Source organism: Vulpes lagopus, chromosome 12 (assembly GCF_018345385.1).
Source record: "Vulpes lagopus strain Blue_001 chromosome 12, ASM1834538v1, whole genome shotgun sequence".
Lineage (NCBI taxonomy): Eukaryota > Metazoa > Chordata > Mammalia > Carnivora > Canidae > Vulpes > Vulpes lagopus.
In genome coordinates, this window is record NC_054835.1 from 40,439,774 (window position 1) to 40,464,782 (window position 25,009).

The window sequence follows — 25,009 nt, forward strand, 5'->3', positions numbered from 1 at the left end:
GGGGATCCTAGTGAGTGATGCAGGTGAAAGCATCCTGGGCAGAGGGAACTGCATGGACAAAGATCAGGAGGCAATAAACCAGCAAGGAGGATGCTGGTTGAGGGGACAGAAGGGATGGGCAGGGGCTGGGGTGGCCCACCCCAAACCATAAAGGGGGATGAACACCAAGCCCTAGGCCACAGGGACTGTTCCACCCAAGAGAAATCCACCACATGTACATTGAGGCTAGACGGGGCAGGGCTGGAGGCTGAGGCCAGCAGGGGGGTCACCCCTTGGAGAGACCAAGGCTTAGTGTCCCTGGTGGGGGAACTCATGCACAGGCATCTCTTCCCCCTCCTACATCCTAAGGCTCCAAGGTTCTAGGCTGGAGCCCTGTAAGTATGTATTGAGTTTAATCAATTCCAGATCCTCAAACGCTCCTTTCTCCCTGACTCCCCTCCCCATGTCTTTGCCACACACATGGTGGCCATGAGCGCATGGGGGACCCAGCCAAGGAGGCAGCAGGCTGCTAAGGGAGCCCCCAACTCCCCATCCCACCTGCCCTCACAGCTTCCACTGGATCTATGTGTTAGTTTTATTTTCTTTGCTTTGGTCTATACAAAAAAAACCAATAACCAAAAACATAAAGCGAGAATAATAAAACTCTCTGCTGGGACCACCCCCAGCCCCCCACACCCACGTGAGGAGGTGGTGGAGGGTTTGAAACAGGAAGGGGAAGAGAAAGCCCCTCACCGCACACCAGAGGGGTCAGCCAAGAGCACTTCTCAGGAGTCAGCTAGGGCGGTTGTGTGGGTGGGATGGGGTGGGATGGGGTGAGAGGGAGCTGTCCCCAGAGCTCCCAAGCAGGGCCCAAAGCCAGCTGAGCATCCTTGAGAGGGGAGCAAGCAGTGTCCTCATCTCCGTCCCATCTCCCTGGTCCGTCCCTGAACTTCTCAAACAAGCTTTGGATTCTGGGACTTTGAGCATTGAACCTGGGTTCTGGCCACCCCAGGGACTCAGAACAGTTGGTGGGTTGGAGTTCAGTGAGAAAATCAGGCCCAGAGAAGGAACCAAAGCTCTGAGGGGCCCGGGTTGCTGGAGTCAGGCCATCCAGGGTGGGGGTGGGAGTGGGGGGTGATTACTGGGTGGGGGAAGAGAGTGGGTGGTTGAGTCTAAAGCTTTAGTGCCAGGGCCACAGAGGTGGGAGGGGGTGTTGGGCCCTGGACCCACAGCCTAGGACAGAAAAGCAGGAGCATCCCTAGAAAGACCCTATAGAGGACGTCTGGAGGCATGGGCCGACGAGAAGTCGCAGCGAGAAGTCGTGGCCCTGCTCCCCTGGGCTCAGGCACTTTCCTGTCTCGCCCCATCGCCCACATGGAGAGCCTCTCAGATGAGGAACCGCACCTGGGGGAGGGGGGGTTATACACAGAGGGGTCAGGGCAGGCCTATGGCCTCCAGGAGCTTGTGCCACCCCCGTGTCACCCACCCACTACCCACCTGCCCCTAGCAAGACAAGGGAGTGAGGCAGGCCAAGGCCCGCCTTCCTCAGGGGAGCTCAATGGCAAAAGGCCCCACACTCAATTCCCCCAGAAAAGGGCCAAAGTTTCAAAGGAAAGATGACAGGGCCTTTGTGAGAAGCAGGTTCTAGCGGGGAAGAAAAGCATGTCTCAATGGCCCAGAGGCCCCAGGCATGGGGGAAGCCTGCAAGCAGGAAGGTGCCATACTGGAGTGCAGCCAGCTAGGCCAGCATATGGTCCGCCGTGGGGTAGGGGGGCCTCAGGCCGTCGCTGTAAGTGTCGATGGGATAGTCCGCGTCCATGTCCATGTGCATGTCCAGGGGGTCCAGGGGCACATCACTCGAGTACATGGGGCGGTAGGTGGCGTCCATGTCTGGGGAAAAGAAGGGAAGAGGACCTTCTAAGGTCTGCAGACCACCCTGCTGGACCTCACAGTCCATCTCCAGTGGGCCTGACCCCTTCTCCACTCCCCCACATCAGGGGGCCTACACAGGAGTAGGTGTGGACTCTGCCATGGCTGCCACTGGTCATGCAGCCTTGGAGACACAATGCCTCTCCTTCACTCACATCCCCAGAGACCCCACACTGCAGGCTCTCAGGGGCCCCTGAGGAACTCTGCACACACTCACCATCTGCGTAGGGCTCATTGATGGGGATCATGCTCTGGGCCTAAGGAAAGAGACAGAGAAACATTGCAGGAGGGGAGAAGGGTGCAAAATGTCGGCTCTGGGCTGGGGGGTGGGCAGCTAGAGATGCTTCTACAAAGAGGGAAAAGCATAGACCCCCTCAAAGGAACAGAGGAATGAAATGGGGTTACACAGTGCTCCAATGGACTCCTCTCCTCAGTCACTTCCGAAGAGTTGAAGTTCCCACCGTTCTCGCATAGGGATGCCCACAAAACTAGGGCAGCCCTGAGGACAGCAGTGCACAAGATGACTTGGGAACGGGTACTGGGAGCTGCCCCACCCAGGATCGGTGCAGCACTAGCCTAAAGAGCACCTCTGCACATGTTAGAAAAAGGCACCGCCCCCTGCTTCAAACACTTCTAATAACATGAACAAAATAAAATTGCCATTCTGGCAGGTCAAAAACAGATAGTTTAACCTACCTCTGCCATCTGCTAGAAATGGTCATCAATGATCCAATTACAAAATAAAAATCTGAAGTTGACAGTATGGTAGGAGGAGCTCCCTCAAAGGCACTGTCCATGTGCAGTGTGCAACTTGCACAACCATACATTGCAGTCCAACCCAGGATACTCACAGCCTCCCACGCAGCTGGGTCATGCTTGAAGAGGGAGTTGGTGAGCTCCACAGACACGCGTTTTCGGTAATCTGGGTTCTTGTCCTCGGAGATGCGGAACAGGACAGCCGCAGCATAGGTGGCTGAGCAGAGAGGAGAGGAAAAATCAATTCAGCGCCTGCCTTCACCCTGGCTGGAGGACCAAGACTCAGCCCCCGCTCTGTCTCCCCCTGGCCCACAGCACAGCCCCTCACCGGTGCCCTCGTTGCGGGAGTGCAGTAGCTCCATGAGTGGAGCTGAGGCCCCCTCAGCATCAATTGCATCAGCTGCCTCCTTGTCCTGGGCCAGCTCACACAGCACCCCGGCAGCCACGCGCTGGATGTTCTCCACTGACGAGTACAGGAGCTGGGGAGAGGGTGCGTGGGGTGGGAAAGGGGCGCAGGTGGGCAAGGTGTAAGGCAGATGGGCAGCCCGCTAGCCCCCCAGCCCTGTTAGTCTCGGCTCTCCTTTTCTGGACTTAGCACTAGCTCCTACTAGAAAGTGTGGAAAAGTCTAAGAAAAATAAAGAAATAGGAAAGAAAACCAGCCATAATTCCCCACCCACATATAGCCTTTGTTAATACCCTGGCATATTTCCATCATGTTTTTTTTTTTTTTTTTTTTTTTTTTTTATTTATTTATGATAGTCACAGAGAGAGAGAGAGAGAGAGGCAGAGACACAGGTGGAGGGAGAAGCAAGCTCCATGCACCGGGAGCCCGACGTGGGATTCGATCCCGGGTCTCCAGGATCACGCCCTGGGCCAAAGGCAGGCGCCAAACCGCTGCGCCACCCAGGGATCCCTTTCCATCATGTTTTTATCATAGTCCTGTTTTAGGACTATGCATCCCTATTTTGATTTTTATTTTATTTTATTTATTTATTCATGAGAGACACAGAGAGAGAGAGAAAGGCGAGACACAGGCAGAGGGAGAAGCAGGCTCCATGCAGGGAGCCCGACGGGGGACTCGACCCCGGGACTCCAGGGTCAGGCCCGGGCTGAAGGCAGTGCTAAACTGCTGAGCCACCTGGGCTGTCCCTTATTTTGATATTTTGATTCCTGTTTTGTTTGTTTGTTTGTTTTACCTCACACTGTAACATAAGGCATTTTCCTACATTATTAAAAAGCTTTACCTAGAAATCTGAGTCCATACTGATAAGAAAAAAAGAGAGTGCTAAAAAGCCAAACAATAACAACAAACCAAAACAAAACAAAACCCCTCATTGGTCACAACTGGAGGTTGCAAGGATGCTAATCCCTTACTCTGAACTCTAGTACTTAAAGGGAAAAAATTTGAAAAGCCAAAAATTCTTCAACCTCACTGTATTCAGCCATATGATATAATGGACTTTTTTTTTTTTTTTAAGATTTTATTTATTCATGGGACACCTGTGTGGCTCAGCGGTTAAGCGTCTGCCTTCAGGCCAGGGCGTGATCCTAGAGACCCGGGATTGAGTCCTGCAGTGGGGTCCCTGCATGGAGCCTGTTTCTCCCTCTGCCTGTCTCTGCCTCTCTTTCTCTCTCTCTCTCTGTGTGACTATCATAAATAAATAAAAATTTTAAAAAAAATAAAAAATAAAAATCTTAAAAAAAAAAAGATTTATTTATGTATTCATGAGAGACACAGAGAGAGAGAGAGAGAGAGCCAGAGACACAGGCAGAGGGAGAAGCAGGCTCCATGCACCGGGAGCCCGATGTGGGATTCGATCCCGGGTCTCCAGGGTCGCGCCCTGGGCCAAAGGCAGGTGCTAAACTGCTGCGCCACCCAGGGATCCCTTAAGATTTTTATTTATTTATTTTCACCAGCCCAGGGCATTCTCATTTTTTTTTTTCTTTGCCAGTTTGATAGCAGAAAATGGGACGATCTCACTGGGAGCATAAGCTTCATTTCTTTAAACTCCTGGGGTTGAGCACTGCCTGTTTATGAGCGACCTGGGATTGTTTCTGCCTCTGCCCATCTAACCACTGGGGTCTAGTATTACTGAGCTCTTTTATATGAAGGATATTAAACTCTTGTCTGTTGTGATACTTGCAAACATTTTCCCAGTTTGCTACTGAATTTTTCTTGCTTTTTAGACTGTTTCTGACATACAGATGATTTTTAACGTTTATGTGGTTGAGATATTTTTCTCATTTGTGATCTCTTCCCTTGCTTTTGAGCTTGGAAAGCCATTCCCATGCAGGGATCTGCTAAGGGGTCACTCCTGGCATGGTCACTGTTCTCCAAACTCCTCCAATGACCTCTTGATGACTGGCCCAGACCCACCAAACCCATGGCTGCCAACCTCCCACTTTCAGTAATGGGGATGTGCAGGCGTTGGAGGGACCTCTGCTCTCCACCTGCCCCAGACTCACCTGTACAAACAGGGGTATAGTGTTGAGTCGGAAGATCTCCATGCGGTTCATGGGATCCCGGGCGAGGATGTGCAGGGCTCCAGTGCAGCCCTCCACAATCTCCTCCATCCTCACACCATCCTGTACAACAAGAGGCATTGGGTCATGGCAACTGATAGCCCTTGGACATGCCCAAATGCCCCCACCATGACAATCTGCCAAACCTCATTGGTCTTCGGAGTTCCATTCAATTACAACTTGCCTCTTCATTTACACACAAACACACACACACACACACACACACACACACACACACACTCCCAAGCAGGACACCTCTGACCCCCAAGGAAGGCACCACCAGCAAACTTACCGTGTAGGGCTGCTGTGTGCCTGCAGCCACATGACGCTGGGCATCCTGGTGAGCCTTGACCAGCAACTGGACAAGGCGGGGAATAACTGCTGCCTCCTGCAGTGGGGCATGGTTTGCTGGGCACAGAGCCAGATTCCTGATCAGGCCGATGGTTGCCTGATAAGAAAAAGGACAATAATCAGGGACATTCTTGGGCATCTAGAGAATCCCAATTTCTAAGCATCATCTCCTCCTTCCCTTGTCATCTCTCTATCCCCCAGGCCAGACACAAACATGCTCCAGACCATGAGCCACTCCTAGCCCATGTCCCTTATTCCATAGAATCTGTGGGTCCTCATGTCTAATGCTAACAGTCCCTGCTAAAATGATGCCCCACTCCAGAACATTCCACCAGCCCCATGGCCTGACCCTCACCCTTGTCCCTTCCCTCAACAACCACCCTCCCCTATACACTGGAGTTTTACTTGCTTTTCGGCTAATTCCCAAACCCTGATTAGCAGGGAGTCCTTGCTATGGTTGACCTCAAAGCTTCCTGCTTTACTGATACTCCTATTGTAATCAATCCCCAGCAAGGCAGCTCTGGGAAGAAGTGTCCTCCTCAGGGCACCCATCTCCTAGGGGCCACTCTGGCCTCCTAGGGTCCCTCAGGGTCTTGTGAAGCAAGCTATCATCTCCTCTGACCCGCAAAACAAGAAGCCAGAAGGCTAGGCACAAAAATCACGAGATGAGGACGTGAGCACGGGTAGATGAACTACCAAGGTCACTTGTCACTTAGTGGCTAGGTGAAACCCTCCCCCCGCCTCAAGCTTACGGTAGGGATCAATCCCAAAGAGGGACCACATGCCTTTTTTTCTCACTATGGGTTTTTAAAATTCAATGTATAACTACTTGAGAGTCATTCCTATCTGTACTGTCAAACTGTCTAAAACTTCATCAATGGGAGCCCTGCCAGCTGGCTCTCCTGCCCCCAGGCAGCCTCCTGTGGAGAAGGCTGCACCCCTTCACACCCTTAACTCCCTCCAACAGATGCTAAATGTGTCCCCCCAGAACCTTTTTGATTTTTTATCTGGTTAGGATCCCTCCTCAAATTTAGCAGATGTGGCCTTCTGACACATGACACTTTGCTAGCCTCCTTGTATCTAGACATGGCCACATGGTCAAGATCCAAAGCATGAGTGGAAGCAATGTGTCCCACAGACTGGCAACATCACCCTGGAATGTGTTAGGAAGGCAGCGTCTCAAGCCCGCCACCACCTACAGACCCAGGGCCTCTCTGCTCCATGGCTCTGCCTGTACCCAGCTAGCACCTAAATCCTGCCTGCCGAGACCTCCTACCCCCCGCCTAACCCCCACCACGGCCACAGGGGAGACCTTGACCAGCGGCCACTGGTTGGGCTGGTTGAGAAGCTTGACAATGGCCGGGATGCCGTAGTTGAGGCGCACGGAGTTCTGGGCCATCTCGGCCTCCGGGTGGCGGCTGGTGAGGTGGCGCAGGGCGCAGACGGCGGGCTCCGTGATGTCGTCCTTGTCGCCAGCCCGCAGGATGGCATGGATGAGAGCCTCCACGCCGCTGTTCTGGGTCACCAGCGTCTTATTCTTGCTGTTGTTGCACGTCAGGTTGGACAGAGTGCCCGTGGCACAGGTGAGGACGTTGACATCGTCCACACTCAGCTGGTTCACCAGGATCTTCAGGACGCTCTCCAGGCCCTCCTGTGGGTTGTGGGGGAGGCAGCAGAGGGTGAGGGAGACTCTCTGCTCCCGGAGGTCTTCCCAAAGGTGTCCAGGGCAAGCGAGATAGCCACGCAGCTGACAGCCAACGGGCTGTGCCCACGTGCCTGGGAACCGTTGCCCCGGCGCCTCTGGCGACGCCCCGTGAGAAGGTGGCACAGTCCCATGGGGCAGTGGCACTCAGAGCAGCGGAGGGCTCCCCACAGAGCCACCGCCAGCGAGCCATCTGTGACCTCAGGCCTGTCTCCAAGCTCATGCTCTTGCCTCCAACCCCCATCCCGCCCCCTGCATCCTCAGACCCAGGCAGGGTCAGAAGGAAACGTGGAGGAGGCCACCTGTTTCAGTGGCCCAGCTGACTGCTCTTCCCTGGCTTCTCATCATCGTTCTGGGCCTTCATGCTGCCCCTCTCAGTGGTCCCCAGACCAAATCCACTTCCAGGAAATATCAGTGATCTGGAAGCCTCACTTCTCCCAGGCGGAGCCACATGGGCCTTGTGGTAGAACAGAAAGACCCCAGGCTCTGAAGTAACACTCCCGAATCCCACCTCTACCACTTACTAGCTGTGATCAAGGGCCATTACGTGACCCCCCTGGGACCCTGTTTCTTCACCCAACCAACTGGGTCCCCTTTCCACCTCTAGTTGTTGAAAGGGGAAAGCAAGCCAATATCCACCAGGGCCTAAGCAGAGTCCAGCATGTGGCCGGGGGCCATTAAACAGCCTATTGATGGGGGGCAGGGGCCTCCTAGGAATGGTAGTCAGGTGGGAAGGAGGGACCAGGAGTCTTGTCCTAAAACTGCCATTTTTCCTTAAACTGTGTTTTTAGCTACCAGAGCCCTCAGGCCAAATCTTGGTACATTACTGCTCCTTGTTGCAGGGTCTGTGTCAAAATTACTCCCCTGGTATCATCTGAACACCAGCTTAGGAGTATCAGCCCCTTCCTCTGTTCCCCTTCCTGAGTCCTTAACAGCCATTAGAGCCCTAAGCTAAAGGGATGAGGAATTTCAGGGATTTCAGGGTATTTCCAGCCTTAGTCACAGTGGGGCAAGATGTAGAGGCCTCAGGCCTCCCACGACTCCTAAAGTCAGAGTCCCAGACAGGAGACTGCCTGTGGCAAGAGGGGAGCATGAGGTGGCTGAAGAGGTGGACCCCAGCCCCCAAGGTCTCCCTCACCTGTTTGGTGGCCACATCCGAGAGGTTGCGCAAGGTCCAGAGACAGTTCTGTACAAGGCGGGGGCTGTTGCTTGTCAGGTGTTTGCCCAAGGCCTGCATCCCACCTGGGGCGAGAGATGGGGGCATGTAAGGCAGGGGAGCATGGCCCAGCTGCCAGACAAGGCCCCCACCCCACCCTTCCTGGGCACAAGGGCTGTCCTCGCAGGCCATCCTCACCAGCCTCCACGATGGCAGGCTTATTGCTGGGACACACAGACAGCACCTTGAGTACACGGCTGGTGGTCCAGAGCAGCTTCTCATAGCTGTAGTTGCGCATGATCTGCACAAGGGCCTGGGGTCCTCCATTGGCCAAGATGATGAGCTGAGGGGGAGACAGTGGAGAATGAGTGTGAGATAGACAGGAAATATGACAAGGAACAAGGAAAGGGGAGGGGGTGACAGAGCTGTCGCTACCAAACTTCAGCTAAAACCTGAACAGCTTTTGTGACTACTAAAAAAGCCAAAATTTTGGGACACCTGGGTGGCTCAGCAGTTAAGCACCTCCCTTCAGCTCAGGGTGTGATTGTGGAGACCCAGGATCGAGTCCCACATCGGGCTCCCTGCATGGAGCCTGCTTCTCCCTCTGCCTGTGTCTCTGCCTCTGTCTCTCTCTCTGTGTCTCTCATGAATAAATAAAATCTTAAAAAAAAAAAGTCAACATTTTTTTTAAGATTTATTTATTTTATTTATTTATGATAGACAGAGAGAGAGAGAATGAGAGAGAGAGGCAGAGACACAGGAAGAGGGAAAAGCAGGCTCCATTCAGGGAGCCCGATGTGGGACTTGATCCCAGGTCTCCAGGATCGCGCCCTGGGCCAAAGGCAGGTGCTAAACCGCTGAGCCACCCAGGGATCCCCAAAAGCCAAATTTTTTTTTAAAGATTTTATTTATTTATTCATAGAGACAGAGAGGGAGAGAGAGAGAGGCAGAGACACAGGCAGAGGGAGAAGCAGGCATCATACAGAGAGCCTGACGTGGGACTTGATCCAGGGTCTCCAGGATCACGCCCTGGGCTGCAGGCGGCGCTAAACCGCTGCACCACCAGGGCTGCCCAAAAGTCAAAATTTTTAAAAGGATGTCTGGGTGGCTCAGTCAATTAAGCATCTGTCTCCGGCTCAGGTCATGACCCTGGGGTCCTGGGATCAAGCCCCACCTTGGGGTCCCTGTTTAATGGAGAGTCTGCTTCTTCCTCTGCCCCTCACCTCACTGGTTCTCACTCTCAGATAAATAAATAAAATTTTTAAAAAGATAAAAGAAAAAAGGATAATAAACAATGCTGACAAGGATGAGGTGAAGCTACTAACAGACACCACCAACAACATTGTAAGTAACACAATCCTTTTGGAAAGCATTTGGCAATCTGGGTACAAGCCCAGAAATATTAAAAACCCTTAGCCCCACTGATGAAAAAATTTCCCACTCTTTGGGAAAAACTGTGTGTCCAAAAATGCTCATGACAGCCTTATTTATAAAGGTAGACAATTGAGAGCAATCTAAATGCCCTCCCTAAGAATAAAGTCTGGGGCCCCCACTTAATGAAATGCTATCTGCCATCGTAGAGGGTGATTTTGAGGGTACAGGAAAAAAAATTAAAAATACATAGAAAACAGATGCAAAGTTGTACATTTGCCATGACTACAACCATGTACAGACATGCCCACAGGACGGGTCCACAGGAAGCACACGGAGATAGCAGTGGTTGCATAAGGATAGTGACTTTTTTCCTTTTCCTCAACCTCAGAATATTCAGTTATATGATGAAAGATGTACAACCATGTATACTCATATATTTAAACCAAAAGGGGTAAAGAGGCAGTGGTCCAAAGCTACAGCTGGATAGAAGGAGATACACTGGAAGGCCTCGGGGTGTGGTTGGGGGGTGCGCGGCAGCACAGCTCACCTTGCTCTCCTGGTTGCCATAAGCCAGGAGCTGCAGGCAGTCGGTGGTGATGGCCAGGAACTTGGGGTTGTTTTTGTTGAGCAGGGGCACCATCTTCTGCAGCCCATCTGCCAGGCGCACCGCCATCTTGGCGCCCTCCTGGTACAGCAGCAGGTTGTGCAGCGTGGTGATGGCGTAGAACAGGACCGACTCCACCGGGGAGCTGGGATGGTGGGCAGTGGCTTGATGTGAGTCGGGCCCCAAAGGTCTGGCATAAATGAGGGCTACCTCCCCCAGAAAGCCTTCCCCATACTAACACCCCCATGGAAACAGCACTTTAGGGATCGAGTCCCACATCGGGCTCCCTGCATGGAGCCTGCTTCTCCCTCTGCCTGTGTCTCTGCCTCTCTCTCTCTCTCTCTGTCTCTCATGAATAAATAAATAAAATCTTTAAAAAAAAAAAAAAAAAAAGGAAACAGCACTTTACTAAAACCTCATCGTCCCTTGAGCCCAGCCCCGCTCTTAGGCACAGATCACATAGCACACACCACTCCTCTCCCCACCAGGACCATGACTCCGCCTGCTTCTGGGCTTTTAGCCCAGGGCTGAGCGCATAGTCGGTACTAAGGAACTACCACATGGGAGGCCATGTGCTAGAAAGGTCCTGTGAGGGGGTCAGAGTATCTCCAACCTCAAGGAACTCACAGCCTGGCATGGATAGAAGGAGAAAGACCAATGAACCTTGCAAGGCTGGGAACGATACAGGGGGCAAGGGGCTGTCTCTGCTGTTCCCTCTGCCTGGGATACTCTTCCCTTCATCTACGCAGGCTAAACCCCACTCATCCATCAACACCCGGGAAGCTGTTAGAGTGCACAGCTTCCCGGAGCTCTGAGCAATCCTGGGCAGACCTCTCTCCAGCATATACTGCATCCTAGTAACTAACACGCCGGTCACATGCCTATCCCGCCTGCTAGGCTGTGAGTAGCTGAGCACCAGGACTGGGCACGGGTCTGCACCTGGCACACAGTAGGTCCTCAATACCTGATGTATGGAAGCCCAGGGAAGAGAGGGGGTAAGCCCAAGTGAGGGGAGTCCCCGGTATCCCCCAGTGGGTAGGGGTGGGTACCTGAGCATGCGGACCAGGGCAGGGATGCCGCCCGACTTGAAGATGGCAAGCAGCCCCTCGCGGTGGTGGGAGAGGTTGTGCAGGATGCTGGTGGTGCAGCGGGCTGTGTCCAGGTCACTGGTGTTCTGCATAGTACGCACCACGGCTGCCACCAGCTGGGGCGAGCCCATCAGCGCCCGCCGCGACGCCTCTTTCTTGGACAGCTGGTTCACAATCATGGCTGCCTTGGTCACCACCACCTGAGGGGGATGGGGAGGGATGGGAAAAAGTGAGCAGAGGGGCCGGGCTGGCTGCCACCGTGAGATGGGGGGAGGAGGGCAAGTGACCCCCTCCACAAAGTTCAGAGGGACCCAGCTCAGACTCTCCCTGCTGATGGGGCCCTGGGTAGGGCCGGCCCCTGCGGACACCTGACCTCTCCCCTCTCTGCCCTGCCCCCACCCTGGCCAGGCCCCCCACGGACCGGGTCCTCATCGTTGAGCAGTTTGGTGAGTTCAGGCAGGGCCCGGGTGGCCAGCTCGGCGTCGTCCTGGTAGTTGATGAGATGTACGATGGCTGACTTGAGCAGCTGGGACGGCTCGGCCAGCCGCTGCAGGTTGGTGGTCTGCCCTTCCACCTGGGTGGCCAGTAGCAGCGAGCTGTCTTCGCCTGTCACGCCGGGACACATGGCCTCCCGCACCCGCTTGGCTCTGGCCGTCGTGGACATTTGGTACTCCAGGTCACCTGGATGGGGGGGTGTCAATGGGCAGGGACTGAGTGGCAGGATGGGTGGGGGTGGGGAGGCACAGGGGGCAGGGCAGGCCTTGTAGACTGGGCTCTCTGGGCTGGCTCCCACCCCGACCAAAGCCCCAGCAGCACCACTTGTGGCTCTGCCTCTAACCGGGGGAGGTCACCACCACCTCAGTCATGTCAGCTGTAAAATGAGGCACCACCTGTTCTGTCCATCACAGGGAATTTTTATAGGGAATTAAATGAGATAATAGTTGTAATTTGCTCTGAAAAGAAAGGATGTACTACACACATCACTACAAAAGTGTTAGTGAAGATTACTATCATGGGAACAGTTAAAAATTTTTGACCACTTACAAAGTGCTTAGCAGTGAATTAAACGTTTTTCTTATATTTTCTCATTTAATCTCATAATAACCCTAAAAGATAAATAGTATTACGATCTTCATTTTACAGATGGGGAAACTGAAGCACAGAGAGTTGTTTGGTTTTTTTTGTTGTTGTTGTTTTCCTAGGAGCCCAAGCTGGGGTCTGAACTCAGACAGGCTGACTCCAGAGCCCAAACCCCAACCCTATGCCCCTCCCTTAACAATCAGGTTGGGGTAGCAGCAGACAACCCAGGTCTCCTTTCTTTGAGATCTCATGATTCTAATTATATCCTCATCATCTCCAAAGGAGGCAACTCTCCCATTATAGAGGCAAACAAATAGAGGCTCAGAGGGCTACCCAGTATCATACAGCAGATCAGAGGGAAAGGTGGGAGTGTGGGTTTCAGAAAGCAGGAGGTGGGTTCTTAGCTAAGACTCCGGGTTCCACCCCCTGGGTGGGTCCAGGAGCCCCACAAATAGGTGCCCAAACTTCCCAGGCAGCCCGGCCCTGGCAAGTGTCCCGATGCCCTGAGGAGAAAGAGGCAGAGGTTCCACCCTCCAATTAGTCAGGAAGGAGGAGACACCCACACAGCTTTCCCACCTGGAATGCTGTACTTTTAGCTACCAACACAATGCCTGGTTCTCCCTGCCTGCTGTCAGGGAGGAGAGCCCCGGGCGGAGGCTGAGTTCTGAAGGGCCTCCACCTGTCACAGCCCGCCCCATACCTTTCCCAGCTCCCACAGCTCATCCCATTCAGTGTTCGGGGCCCGGGAGGCACCGTGGACAGCAGTCCTAGGGCTCGGATACCCTTCGCCCCCAGAGAGGCCAGCGCCCTAGCTGGTGAGGCATCCCCTGCTGCCGGAGGCCCAGAGCTGGGAGCCCGAACTGGGTCGTCACTCTGCCACCTGGCCACAACCTACCTGTAGGTCTCCTCCTACCCCCGTCAGGAGCCCTGCCTCCCCGTCAAACTTGGGGCCCCTGGAGCAAAAGGACCATCTTCCCCGATCGTCCATGGGCCTCCTGAGGGCAACAGTGACACCTTGTCATTACACTGTAAGCTCATCGAGGGTAAGGACCCTGCCTTCAGACTTTGCTTCTCCCTCCATACGAGAAGTTCAAGGAAGAGGAATCTGCCGCCCTCTCAGATGGGGGCAACCCTGAAGTAGCTGTGCCTCCTCCCTCAGACAGGAGCTCCCATTGTCTGCCTCCTTTTGCCCTGACCTTCCTCCAGGCCCCACACTGGTTTTCTGCTGAAATATTTCCATGGAATAGTTTCCATGAACGAGTCCCCGGGGCTCCTGACCTTGGCTCTGGGGCACCTGGGTATAGGTGGTGGTCTTCTTGAGCGTGTACTGGCGCCCGCAGGCCTCATCCTCTTCCATGATGCCCTTGCTGCTGACCGAGGGCACACAGGTGTTGGCACCTGAGTGAATGCCAGAGTCATATGTGTATGTCTGTTGCCACTCAGTCACTTTGATGGGTTGTTCAATCAGGTTCATCACTTCCATGATGGCTGCTGGGGACACAAAGGAAGGCAGGAAATCAGCTGGCTCCAGTGAGGCAGCCCATCATCATCTGGCCCAGCCCCCAGCTTCAGCCCATTCCCAGGCCCAGGGAGGGAATCCCCACTGTGGGGTGGGATACCCTAGGGTGAGTCCAGGGCTTAGATCACTTACCTCCAGCCCCGGATGGAGCACACCCCAGGGGGCATGGGGCAGTAAAGAGCCAGATGCCCCAACCGAGCCCTGGGCTTGCTCATCTTGCTCTCCCCAGGCCCACACTCTCACAGCAAAAGGTACCCAGGGCCTCCAGCAGGTTCTGGGGTCCCACAGACACCCCACCCCATGCACTAGGGCTCTCTGGGAAAGTCTATGGTGAGGCAGCTACACCCCAAGCATCGGACAGGAAACTGGGTGGGGCAGGGAAGCAGTCAGACGGGTTTCTCTGGAGAGCCCCGGAGGCTGCTGGGAGCAGTCAGAGGCTCCCTTGGAGACTCCAGGATCTCAAGGATCTTTCCTGAAGATGGGGCAGGATCACAAGTGACCCCACAGGCCCAAGCTCTAAGATCCCTGTCTCTCCGGCACCCCAGGTCTTAGAAGCCTTTTCTGAAGTTCTGAGCCCCATCGACCAGTTCCAAATATCAGCCACATATGACTGGACCAATTCACTTCTCCGCAGACCCAAACCCTCATTTGCAAAATGTGGGTAACACCACCCCACCCCCACCCCCGCAGGTTGTTATGAAGGCCAGATTTGTAAAGGACCCAGCCAGGTGCCAGGTACACAGTGGGTGCTGGGTGTTGGTGGCCGGCCACCTATCAGCGGTGCCTCTCCCTCAGTGGGGGGTTCCCACTTCCTGTCTTTGTAGAACCCAGGCTAAGATAAGGGGTGAGGCAGGCTTCAGGAGGGGTTGCTGCTATTCAGGCACCCCTCCATCTCTCTGCAGAGACGTGGGGGCACTTGAGGTGCATGAATTGCTGGGCCATACTGTGTACCAGGGTGGTGGACTCTCGCTCGGTCTGTTTGGCTTCCCTGTCTCGGGACCTGACCCCTGAGTCCCACCCCTGGGAGGAGAGGCAAGGGGGGCTGTGCTCGGGTGAGGGCCCGCCGGGTGCAGAGCTTTCAATAAGGCTGTCATCTGCGCAAGCAGGTTTTAATGCAGATCCTCTGCTCCCCCCGTTTATGGACAGGGGAACTGAGGCTCCACCAGGTAAGGTGGCAGAGCTGGGACCAGGCACAGGTGTGGGTGACACCCCAGTCTGAGGCCTTGGCACATGCAGACTGTAGGCTGGTCCACCCATGAAGGCGGGCAGTACTCAGCACCTCAGACCTATTGTCCCATGGTGATGGGGGCCCAGGTTCAGCTGGTTCAGCCTGGCCCACCCCAGGAACAAAGATCTACCCTAAAGGTATGAAGACATACCCTAAGGTATGTCTTCCCAGGGTCACCCTCAAGGAGGAGGATGAATGATCCTCAGGCCTTCCTGCCTTTTATGGTGACACGGGCTCCTTCCCGGCCTATGAGCACACCTGGAACAGGCAGAGGCAGGAGCCAGACCAGCTCCCGGCTGCCTCCTTCCTCTCCTCCCTTCACCCCAAGTGACTCAGAGTTTCGAGCTGATAAACAGAAGCAGGCCCAGGACACCAGACAGCAGGCTCCGTGCCACCAGATGCACCCAGCTGCTTCCCAGGCACTGGCCAAGTGCGGCTATTTCAGGAGGAGCCCCCGGCCCCCGCCCTAACCACGCACTGCCCAGCGTGCTCCTGCCTTCCCTGGTGGGAGAGAGAAAGAACAGAGAACTTTGGAGGAGGAAGCTTGTCACGGAGCAGCCCCTGGGGAGGAGAAAGCCCTGGGGAGGAGGCCTTGGGCGGCCCAGTGCTGCAGAAGGAAGGTAAAACTCTATCAGGATTAACCCTGTAATGTCACTATGCCAGGCAGAGGGCTGAGCAGGCATCTGGGCACTGAGATCTGTTCAGGACAAACTGGAAATCTCCAGCCCTGCTCAGTAAGAACACCCCACCTGAGCCAGGAAGAGCCCCCCTCCCCCAGCATCCTACCCAGAGCAGAGACCATTCCCCCTGGGGCTTCTCAGCCAGAGGGGCACAGGCCTCACCCTGAACCTCAGGATCAACCCCCCCCACTCCCCACCAGCCCCCATCCACAGGGACCCCCGAGGTCAAGGCTGGCCACAGGAGGAGCATTTTCCCAGCCAGGGAGGGGGGTGGTGGGGGTGGAGGCCCCTCACTACCACCCCCCAGCCCAGGCCTGGAGCCAAGAGAAGCTAACGGCTGGCGGCTGCCCAGAGCAAGACAGAGGCCACCAGGAGGTCAAAAGATCCATGGGGGAGGGGACACTCGGCTGCTTTTACAGTCAAATGAATCTCCAGCCTGGTGGGGCATTTTACCAGTCCCAGTTTCCAGTTGAGGAGACTGAGGCACCACCCTAAGAACAGGGCAGCATTCTGCTGGGATCCGGGCTCTGCCTCTCTGCACACCAGCCTCCAGCCCACTAAACAAGGCTGCTCCCCTGGCTCCTAACGGGGGACGCCCTGCAAGGAGAGAGGGCCAGACACTGGTGTACGACAGGGGCTGGCCAGAGCATGGGTAGAGCTGAGCCCCTTGCCAGCAGGCGAAGAGGCTGGGGAGGCCAAGGGTGCTCACAGTTGGAGCCAGAGAGCCCTGGCTGTGAACTCAGGAGTCCCAGGCCTTTGGTCCTGGTCCCAGCCACAGAGACCCAGGCTGACTGGTGTCCTTAGGCAATTACTTGCCCTCTGTGCTTCATCCATAGAAAGCGTGGCCCAGCTGATCTCAGAGGAGCGTTGAGATCTCAGCCTTCCCAAGACAGACAAGAGAAGGCTGAAGGTGGGCCACGGGAGAGTCAGCAAACAGTGCAGAGAGGACACACACTAGAACTCTTCTCAAGGAAAGGATCCTAGGGTGAGCTCCTCCTGCAGCAGGAAGGTGAGGAGTCAGACCTCAGGAAGGACTGTCAGGCCACCCCACCTTTCTCCTCACTGGCTCCCAGGAGAACCAGGGCAATTCTCTCTCACCAAGAAAGAAAAGTGCTGTTTTGGCACTTCCCAGGGCGGAGGGGGCCGCACCCAGCTTGGTCTCACCCCTCTCCACCCTGCACCCGGAGCGGGACTGCCACAATGCCCCTGGACAGAGCCAGGGTGGAAGTGGGCGAGACAGGCGCGGGCCCTGCCCACACGCTCCGGCCAGAGCCGGGCAGAGCCAGACACCGGGCAGCTTTCTGAGTTGCATGGGGGGCCTTTGTTTCACAGCATGCTCTACTGCTGGAACACAGGAGGCCGAAGCCAGCTCGGAGATCACAGGGTAGGGTGGGGACAGTACAGGGGACAGGAAGAGAAGCCTGGGCCCTGGAGAAGGAGCGCCAAGGTAGGAATGTGCAGGCAAGTTCTGGACAGACCCTGCCCTTCATTCCTGCTTCCTCCCCAGCAGTCTGCCACTGGGCATCCTAAGTCCAAGACGGTCCCGGCACAGCGTGGTCCAGCCGAGACGCTAAAATTAACTGCCACTGGGGTTCCTGGCTAGCTCAGTCGGAGAAGCAGGCGACTCTTGATCTTGGGGTTGTGGGTTCGAGTCCCACACTGGGTATAGCAATTGCTTAAAAATAAAATATTTTTAAAAACCTAAATAAGGGGGATCCCTGGGTGGCTCAGCGGTTTGGCACCTGCCTTTGGCCCAGGGCACGATCCTGGAGTCCCGGGATGAGTCCTGCGTCGAGCTCCTTGCATGGGGCCTGCTTCTCCCTCTGCCTTGTCTCTGCCTCTCTCTCTCTCATGAATAAATAAATAAAATCTTTTAAATAAATAAATAAATAAATACCTAAATAAACAACAACAACAAAAAAAAAACCCTGCCACCAGACCTACCTCAGGCCCCTGCCCCACCAGTGCTGGGCACATCTGGGCTGGGCGGCAGGGTGCCAAGTGTCAATAAAACGCCTGGGAATGAGGACAGGAATGGGCCACCGAAGAGGCCAGCTGGAAGCAGACTTAGACACACCGCATGGGAGAGCTAGGAGAACAGGCAGGGTTCTCCAGCAATTCCTTGGGCCAGAGACCAGCAGATCACGGGCGCAGAGGAAGGGGGCTGCGGGCAAGGCCGGAGAGCATGGGAGTCGGGGGGAGCGATCCATCCATCCTCACTCACTGGCTGCGTGCCCTTGGGCAAGTCACTCGACTTCCCTGAGCCTCATATTCCTCATCTGCAAGGTAGAGATAATCAAGCCACTCCTTTCTTCAGACCATGTGTGGATTGTGGATCTAACACAGCCGTGACCGTGGAAGCCCTCTGTGGGCAGTAAAGGCCCAGGCGAGCTTTTATCTTTTAGCAAAGCAAAGAAATATGGCAGAGGAGGAGCCAGCAGAGTCAGGCTCAGCAAGGTGGCCAGCGGCCAAGCCTTCCTTTTTTGGGACCCAGGACCAGGGAGGATGTCTACCTCCCAGCCCTAGGCCAGAGCCCCTGGAGTGGGGTGAGGTGTGACTGGGGAGTTGTGCCTGGTCCAGGAGGGAAGACACTGCTCTGCCCACTGACCACTGCCTTGCCTTTCCCCAGTGACATGTGCTGCTTCCTGCAGCCAGGGCTGGCCAGGCCAGTAGGCCTGGACATTCCCCACATAGCAGTCCCAGGAGAGAGGCTGGGCTGAGCAGGGCCACCAGCCCCCACCCTTCCCCACTGTCTCTGACTCCAGCAGAGATTTGGCCAGCGCTCCCAAGAACAGACAGAAACAGACCCTAGAAAAGTAGAGACAGATGTGACAGCTTCCTTTGAGAGCCTTGTCTCCCCCAACAGGCTGGGGCTTCCCAGCTAGGCCTCCCCCCTCAGACTGGTGTGGCTTCCAGGAGGAAACAACCCACAGACTAGAGGTCCCTTGACAGGTACTGTAATCTCTCCATTCAGAATGGTCATTCCCGGGCAGCCCGGGGTGGCTCAGCGGTTTAGCGTTGCCTTCAGCCCAGGATGTGATCCTGGAGCCTGCTTCTCCCTCTGCCTGAGAGCCTCTCTCTCTGTGCGTCTCTCATGAATAAATAAATAAAATCTTAAAAAAAAAAAAAAAAAAGAATAATCATTCCAAGCAGGCAGAGACTAAAGTGGGCACAATGTATGGCCAGGGCCCTGGGGACAGGAGTAGACAGAGGAGCCCATCCTCCTGGATGCTTCCAGAGGAAAACCCTCGCTTCCGGTCTGGAGGGCAGCCCAAGCTGCTGCCCAGGACTGGCTGGGGGTAGAGGAGGCTCAGGTCAGGCCGTCCCAGCTGCTGTTTGTTTTCTTCCTTCTGGGCTCCCTCCCAAAGCAAACAAACCAGGGTGGGAAAATGAAGGGGACTTGGAGGAAGGGAAATGCAGGGCCAGGTGGCTCGACCCTGAGAACCTCCGGGCTCCCCTGGAGAGGGCTCCAGCTGGAGCTCCCGTCTCTGCTGCTGACACTCTGTGGGCAAAACCCCAAACCAGTGGATCACCCCAAACCAGGGCTCCTGGGAATGGAAAAACACTTCATCCAGCCTCAGGAAACAACAAAGGCTTGACCTGGGTCAGTGTCACATCACACACAAGGGCCCCTGGAGGGGGGGTTGGGGGGTACAGCTGGTATCCTCTCCTTAGGGGGTGGTCCCCAGGGTTTCATTCTGCAGGATTGCCTGACCCCCTCCTGGAAGTACAAGGAAAAACCGACCATGACTTCCCTGTTCTGCATTTGCTGGAGAAAACTAGGATGTGGATAAAGATTTGGTTAAAATTTGTTTTTGTTTTTTAAGATTTTTATTTATTCATTCATGAGAAACACAGAGAGACAGAGGCAGAGACATAGGCAGAGGGAGAAGCAGGTTCCCTGCAGGGAGCCCGATGTGGGACTCCATCACTGGACCCCAGGGTCATGACCTGAGCTGAAGGCAGATGCTCAACCACTGAGCCACCCAGGCGTCCCTAAAATTTGTCATTGTATACAGAGCATGAGATCATTGAGACGGAGGCTAAGAAACAAGATAATGCTAAGAAAAAGAGAAGGGGAAGAAATGTTAGTGGTGGGATTATGGAGCGAGATAATGGGTGACTTTTTTTTCTTCTCTTGTAAACTTTTCTAAACTTTCCAATCTTTGAAAAGATACTACTTTTTCAATCAAGAGGTTGGAGGACTCACACAGTCCAGCCTCTCCCTCAGCCCCAAACAAGAAGCATACTGATCGCCCAGCCCCTTCCCAACTCTTTGGGTCTCTGCCACTCAGTCCCTGTCCCTACAGTGAGAAGGAAAGCAGGCCTGTTAACCCACACTCTGCAGGTCACAGGGAGCAGAACTTCTTGTCCTGAGGGATCCCAAAGGCTGAGGTGCCAGGAGGCCGAGCAAAGAGCTTTCTCTTCAGGCCTGGCCAAGGAAGTTGCTAGAAATTGGGGCAGTCCATGCCCCCAGACCTCCACTAGATTTAACCATGCCCCAGGGGAGAGGCCTGGGGGACCTGCCCCAGCCACACCTCTCTTCCTCTTCACAGGGGTCACTGGGCAAGCCGGCTCATGGATACCTGTCCCTCTTACCACCAGGTCTGTCTGTCTCCCAACAGACACAAGACTGTGAGTTTCCCCAGGGACCCCCCCCCCACAGACCTCAGACTGGCATCAAAGGCACTGACTCCTTCCTGTCCTCTCTCCTGGGCATGATGGCCCTTGTCCAGCTCCCACAGAGCCCTGCTTCCTCCTCTTCAGAGAAGAGTCACCTCTGACCTTCCATCTCTCCCTCTTATTCAGCAATGCAAGATCTCATCTCTAACAGACAGGAAGTCCTTCCTCCTGTCTAGCCTCCATTCCTTCCCTAAGAGCATCAGTCCCGATGGCTCTTGTGTCCTCAGGGATGATAGAAAACCGCAAGCCCAGAACCCTCTCTACAGCATCAGATCATTCTCTTTCATTCTCTGTCGCATCAAGTCCCCTCAGGCTTCTCTTCTCCAGGATCAATAACCCTGGGAGGGGGGGGCGGTATCCTCCTCTTGACCTCAAGGGATTCAGAAGCCCAGTGCTGACAGGCAGTGCCCAGGCTACACCCACAAACAGAGAGGCCCCATTTCCCAGGCCCATTCTGGTGTCAGGTGCCCAGCTGCCAGAGACAGTGACACCAGCCCCTCCCTGAGGGACCAAGGCCCTGGCTGACCCCACACCCATCACCAGAAAGGCCCTTCCGGGTCCTAGGGTCCCGGGCTCCCAAGCAGAGGACAGCCAGCTTGAGGCCCCAGAGCAGCCAGGCACACACAATCCTGAAGAACAGTGGCCCAGTCCTAAATCTGACTCTCGTTTCCGTCTCCTCCCCAGAGACCAGGCCCCCCTTCATCTTGGCACAGCCCCAGTCCCCAGCAAAGCAGGAAGCCCCATTTCCTATACAGGGACAAGCCCAGAACAGCCCAGGGTCTGGCCCAATGTAGGCCAGGAGGCAGCAGCAAGTTTGACCCCTGCCCTCCTCTCCCCCACCAGCCTCCTCCACACATGTCCACAGCCTCTGGCCTTGGGGAGATGTCCCCCTCCCCCAGGAACTAAAAACCAAGCCACGGAGGTTTCAGAGGGCTGGAGGCTAGGACATGAGTCACCCCCTCCTGACCAACCTGCCCCCACCTTCACCACCCACACATACCTTCCTTGGTCATTTAGAATTCTCTTCTCCCCAGATTCCCAAACAGAGGCTCTCAAAGAACAGTGGCAGATTCTTCCCAGAGCTGTAGTGGGGTGATACACGGTACAGCAGAATGGGATCCAGGCTTGGAACCAGAGGACCCAAAGGCTAGTCTTGGCCCTTCTTGGGTCTCACTGTGCAACCTTGGACAAGTTACTTAACTTCCCTGAGTTTCAATTTCCCCATCTGCTGGACAGGGTAATGATAAGCTGCCTCTAGGGACAGTCATAAGGATTAAGTGAGAACACTCCATGAAAGTGCTTAGTATCTGTAAAGTCCTCCCTTGCTTTTTTAGTCACCATTTATCAAATACTTATTGGGTTATGGGTATTACTCCCATTTTGTAGAGATCACTGAGGCTCAGAGAGATGAAGGGACCTGACTAAGGCCACACAGGTAATGAGTGGCAGGGATTCAAACCCAGAACTGCCCTACCGTAATATCTCTCCAACAGCCCTTCCACTGACAGTCACCCCATCACTCTCAAGGGGCTCCTCTCCCCAACCCCTCATCAGAACCTGCCCCACAAGCCTCCAGGAAGGAATCCTTCCTACATGTTCTCAAAGCTTCCACCCTGGCACCCCAAACAGAGGTTCAGAGGGAATGGGGGTGAGGGCAGGGTGGAGGGCTCCTGTCACCCAAGCTGGGGCTTGATCTAACAAGAAATGACTCACTGGATCCTACCTTTTCCCCCCTCCCCCACTACCTCCCTTCCCGGTGAACCACCAGTTTCCACCAGGCACCTCCTAGTGATACTTCCTCAGTATTATCTTTTGATCACAGCCACAAACCAGATTAGCTAAACTAATCATTTGACCAATGTAATTACAATGCCTTCCCCTCCTCCACTTTGGCACACAGAAGAAGGAAAACAGGTTATTTTTGCCCAAATTCCATGACCTTTTGCCTCCCCGGAGGAACAAGACCCACTAGAGCAGAAGAATGGGGTTCCCTCCTCAGCCTCCCCTAACCCAGGGCGTTCCATGAAGATGGGTCTGACCCCTCCTCACTCCCCCAACTACAACCATGAAAGAGGTGGTAGGGTCTTCCCAACTGAGTCAGGCCCAATAATGTTCTGATTCCCTCCAAAACTCCCTTCACCCCAAGACTGAGGGAAAGCCTGATTCTTCTATTTCCCCTCTGCTCCTCAAGGAGGCTGGCATCCAAATCCCTGCAGAGAGACCACACCTCCTATTTTTGAAAAGGAGGGCTGAAAGCCTGGTGATCTCCAACTCTGCCCTGGGAAGGGGCTCTCAGTAGATTGGGGTGAAAGGGGCCCTCATGCAGCTCTCCTGAAACCTTCCCCCCTACAGCCTGTCCCACTCTCCCCACCCAGCAACCTTAGGAAGGGGTGGCTGGGGGACTGCCTGCAGAAGCCTCTAGAAGGAATGCAACTTAAAAATCCAGAAATCAAATGGAAACCAAACCCCAAGCTCCACACTCTTCAGACTCAAAGACCAGCCAGCTATATGACGTGGGGGATGGGGTAAGGGAAAAAAAGGCCAGAACAATCGCTCCCCCCTCCCCACCCTCGTCAGTTTGGCCTGGCCCTGCCCCACCCCCATTCCTGGGGAGGGGGCAAAGCTTGGGAGAGAGGCACTGGCGCTAGGCCTCAAGCGAGGGGGTGTGGTGGTCCCCGGAGGCAGGAAGAGAAGGAAGAAGCTGCTTCCCCTTTGGCCCACCCCCACCCCTGCCCCCACCTCGGGCCCTAGGGGCCCAGCAAACAGGATGGAGGTGGGGTCAGAGAGCAGGCACTGGCCCAGGTTCACCCAGGCCGGCTGGGGGAGGGGGCTCTGCCCCAAGACGCACCCCCTAAGCCTGGGGGAAAGCCCTTGAGCAAAGAGGCAGGAAACCCGCGGAGAAAGCTGCCGTGAATACTTCCAGCTAGAAAGTTTGTTTGGGGTGATTTTTTTCGAGGTTAGAGAAGAAGAGCAGTCCTGTTCCCTGGAAGCAGGGCCAGTGAATTCTCCAACTAGGCTCGACCCCTCCGCCCGGACCCCAGCCCGAGCCACGGGGGCCAGACACCAGCTGCGCGCGGAGCCGGGCCCTGCGCCAGTCCCGCTGTCATCCCATCCCATCCCACCTCTGGGGGCTGGGCCCTGGCCCGACACCCACCGGGCCGGACCGAGGCGCCGCAGGTACAGCACCGACGAGGCCGAGGAGCGGAGGGCTGGGCCTCGGGACTCTCCGGGCGCTCACCTGCTCCGCAGGTGGGGCCTGCGTCGCTGGGAAAATGTGCGCCCGGCCCCCAAGGCTGGGCAAGCCGGGCGCAGACAATAGGGCCCCACCCAAGCCTGGGGGAGTAGAGAGGGAGGGAAAGCGAGGATGACGCGTGAGGTGGGGTGAGGGTGGCCCCAAAGACACCAGCGGCAGCAAGTTTCCCGAACTGTACATTCCTGACTACGGAGTAAGCCTTGGGACGCAGACGAGCAGGGCAAAGTCTCCCTCGCAGGAGTCAGGGCGCGAGTCGGGCACGCGGCGTCGGGCGAGCTCACCCCACGGGCCGCGGGTCAGGCGCTACCCCAGAGACACCTGCCCTCGTCCCTCCGCGCCCTCCGCAGGTCTCCGGCGCCCTCGGCCCCCGGCGCCCTCCTCCCGAACCGCGCGCCCCCTAAGTGGCGGCGCCCAAGGGCCCCAGCGCGCCCCCTGCCGCCGGTGCACGGTGGCGCTTCCTGGCTCGCGCCCTCACCTGCCCGGAGACCGCGGGCACCGGCCTCTCGGCCGCCCGCCGCCCCTCCCTCGCCCCGCCGCCCCTGCCCCGCTGGTGCGCACCTGCGTGTGGAGCCTGGCCGGGCTAGGCAGGGGGCGCGCCGGGCTGGGGGCCGGCGCGGGCAGCGGGTGGGCTCGGCGCGCTCGGGCGGCGGCTGCTCCGGACTCTGGCCAAGGCAGCAACTCCGTAACCGAACAAAAGGCGAAGGGACCTGACAGCCAAGCCACGCCTCTCGCCCCCTCGAAGCCCCGCCCCCGAGGGAGACGCCCACCCGCTGATGAGGGCTCACTGGCTGCCTCTCCCGACGGCCCCGTCGGGGGGCGGGGCCTCGCGCCCAGGCCTCCTCCCCCGCAGCCTCTGTTTTTCCGCTGGCCATTGGCCCCGGGGACTGCTAGTCGGCTCCGCGGACGGCCTCCAGCTTGAGGTTCCAGCCTCCCTCCGCACCTATTGGCAGACAGAAGGTTACTTCCTCCCGATTGGGCAAGGGATTGTCAGCAAGGCTGGGGAAAGCACCAATGGGAAGGACGGGGTGTGTCTTGCCCCACCCTAGCTCTGAGCAGGTGAGACTCCTTACTCTCCCCTTCCCCCTACCTGTCCAACAGGTGAG

The 25,009-nt window shown here is 55.9% G+C and overlaps 1 protein-coding gene across 3 annotated transcripts; it reads right to left on the reverse strand.

Annotated features, from left to right (window-relative positions):
* Window positions 1-560: 560 nt before the first annotated feature.
* LOC121473342 (junction plakoglobin) lies at window positions 561-24,599 on the reverse strand. 3 transcript variants are annotated; one of them, XM_041725568.1, is made up of 14 exons: window positions 24,465-24,599; window positions 13,822-14,034; window positions 11,885-12,144; window positions 11,425-11,663; window positions 10,319-10,520; window positions 8,596-8,740; window positions 8,380-8,483; window positions 6,852-7,190; window positions 5,481-5,636; window positions 5,132-5,251; window positions 2,993-3,143; window positions 2,760-2,881; window positions 2,126-2,165; window positions 561-1,869 (listed from the first exon to the last, which is right to left on the reverse strand). In XM_041725568.1, the coding sequence occupies exons 2-14, from the start codon at window positions 14,024-14,026 to the stop codon at window positions 1,718-1,720; spliced, it is 2,235 nt and encodes a 744-aa protein (XP_041581502.1). In that variant the 5' UTR covers window positions 14,027-14,034; window positions 24,465-24,599; the 3' UTR covers window positions 561-1,717. The 3 variants fall into 3 exon arrangements, with proteins under 3 accessions (XP_041581502.1, XP_041581503.1, XP_041581501.1); XM_041725569.1 differs by having other exon boundaries at window positions 13,822-14,031; window positions 24,465-24,583; XM_041725567.1 differs by lacking the exon at window positions 24,465-24,599 and having other exon boundaries at window positions 561-1,383; window positions 1,704-1,869.
* Between the last annotated feature and the right edge of the window lie 410 nt (window positions 24,600-25,009).

What these genes read in the sequence shown, in the direction of transcription:
- LOC121473342 (XM_041725568.1), bottom strand. Translation starts at nt 14,026, where the DNA reads ATGGAAGTGATGAACCTGATTGAACAACCCATCAAAGTGACTGAGTGG. An exon ending in CGGATGTGGCCACCAAACAG is followed by an intron (nt 7,191 to 8,379) that starts GTGAGGGAGACC and finishes CACAACCCACAG; the next exon opens with GAGGGCCTGGAGAGCGTCCT. An exon ending in GCACACAGCAGCCCTACACG is followed by an intron (nt 5,252 to 5,480) that starts GTAAGTTTGCTG and finishes CTTGTTGTACAG; the next exon opens with GATGGTGTGAGGATGGAGGA.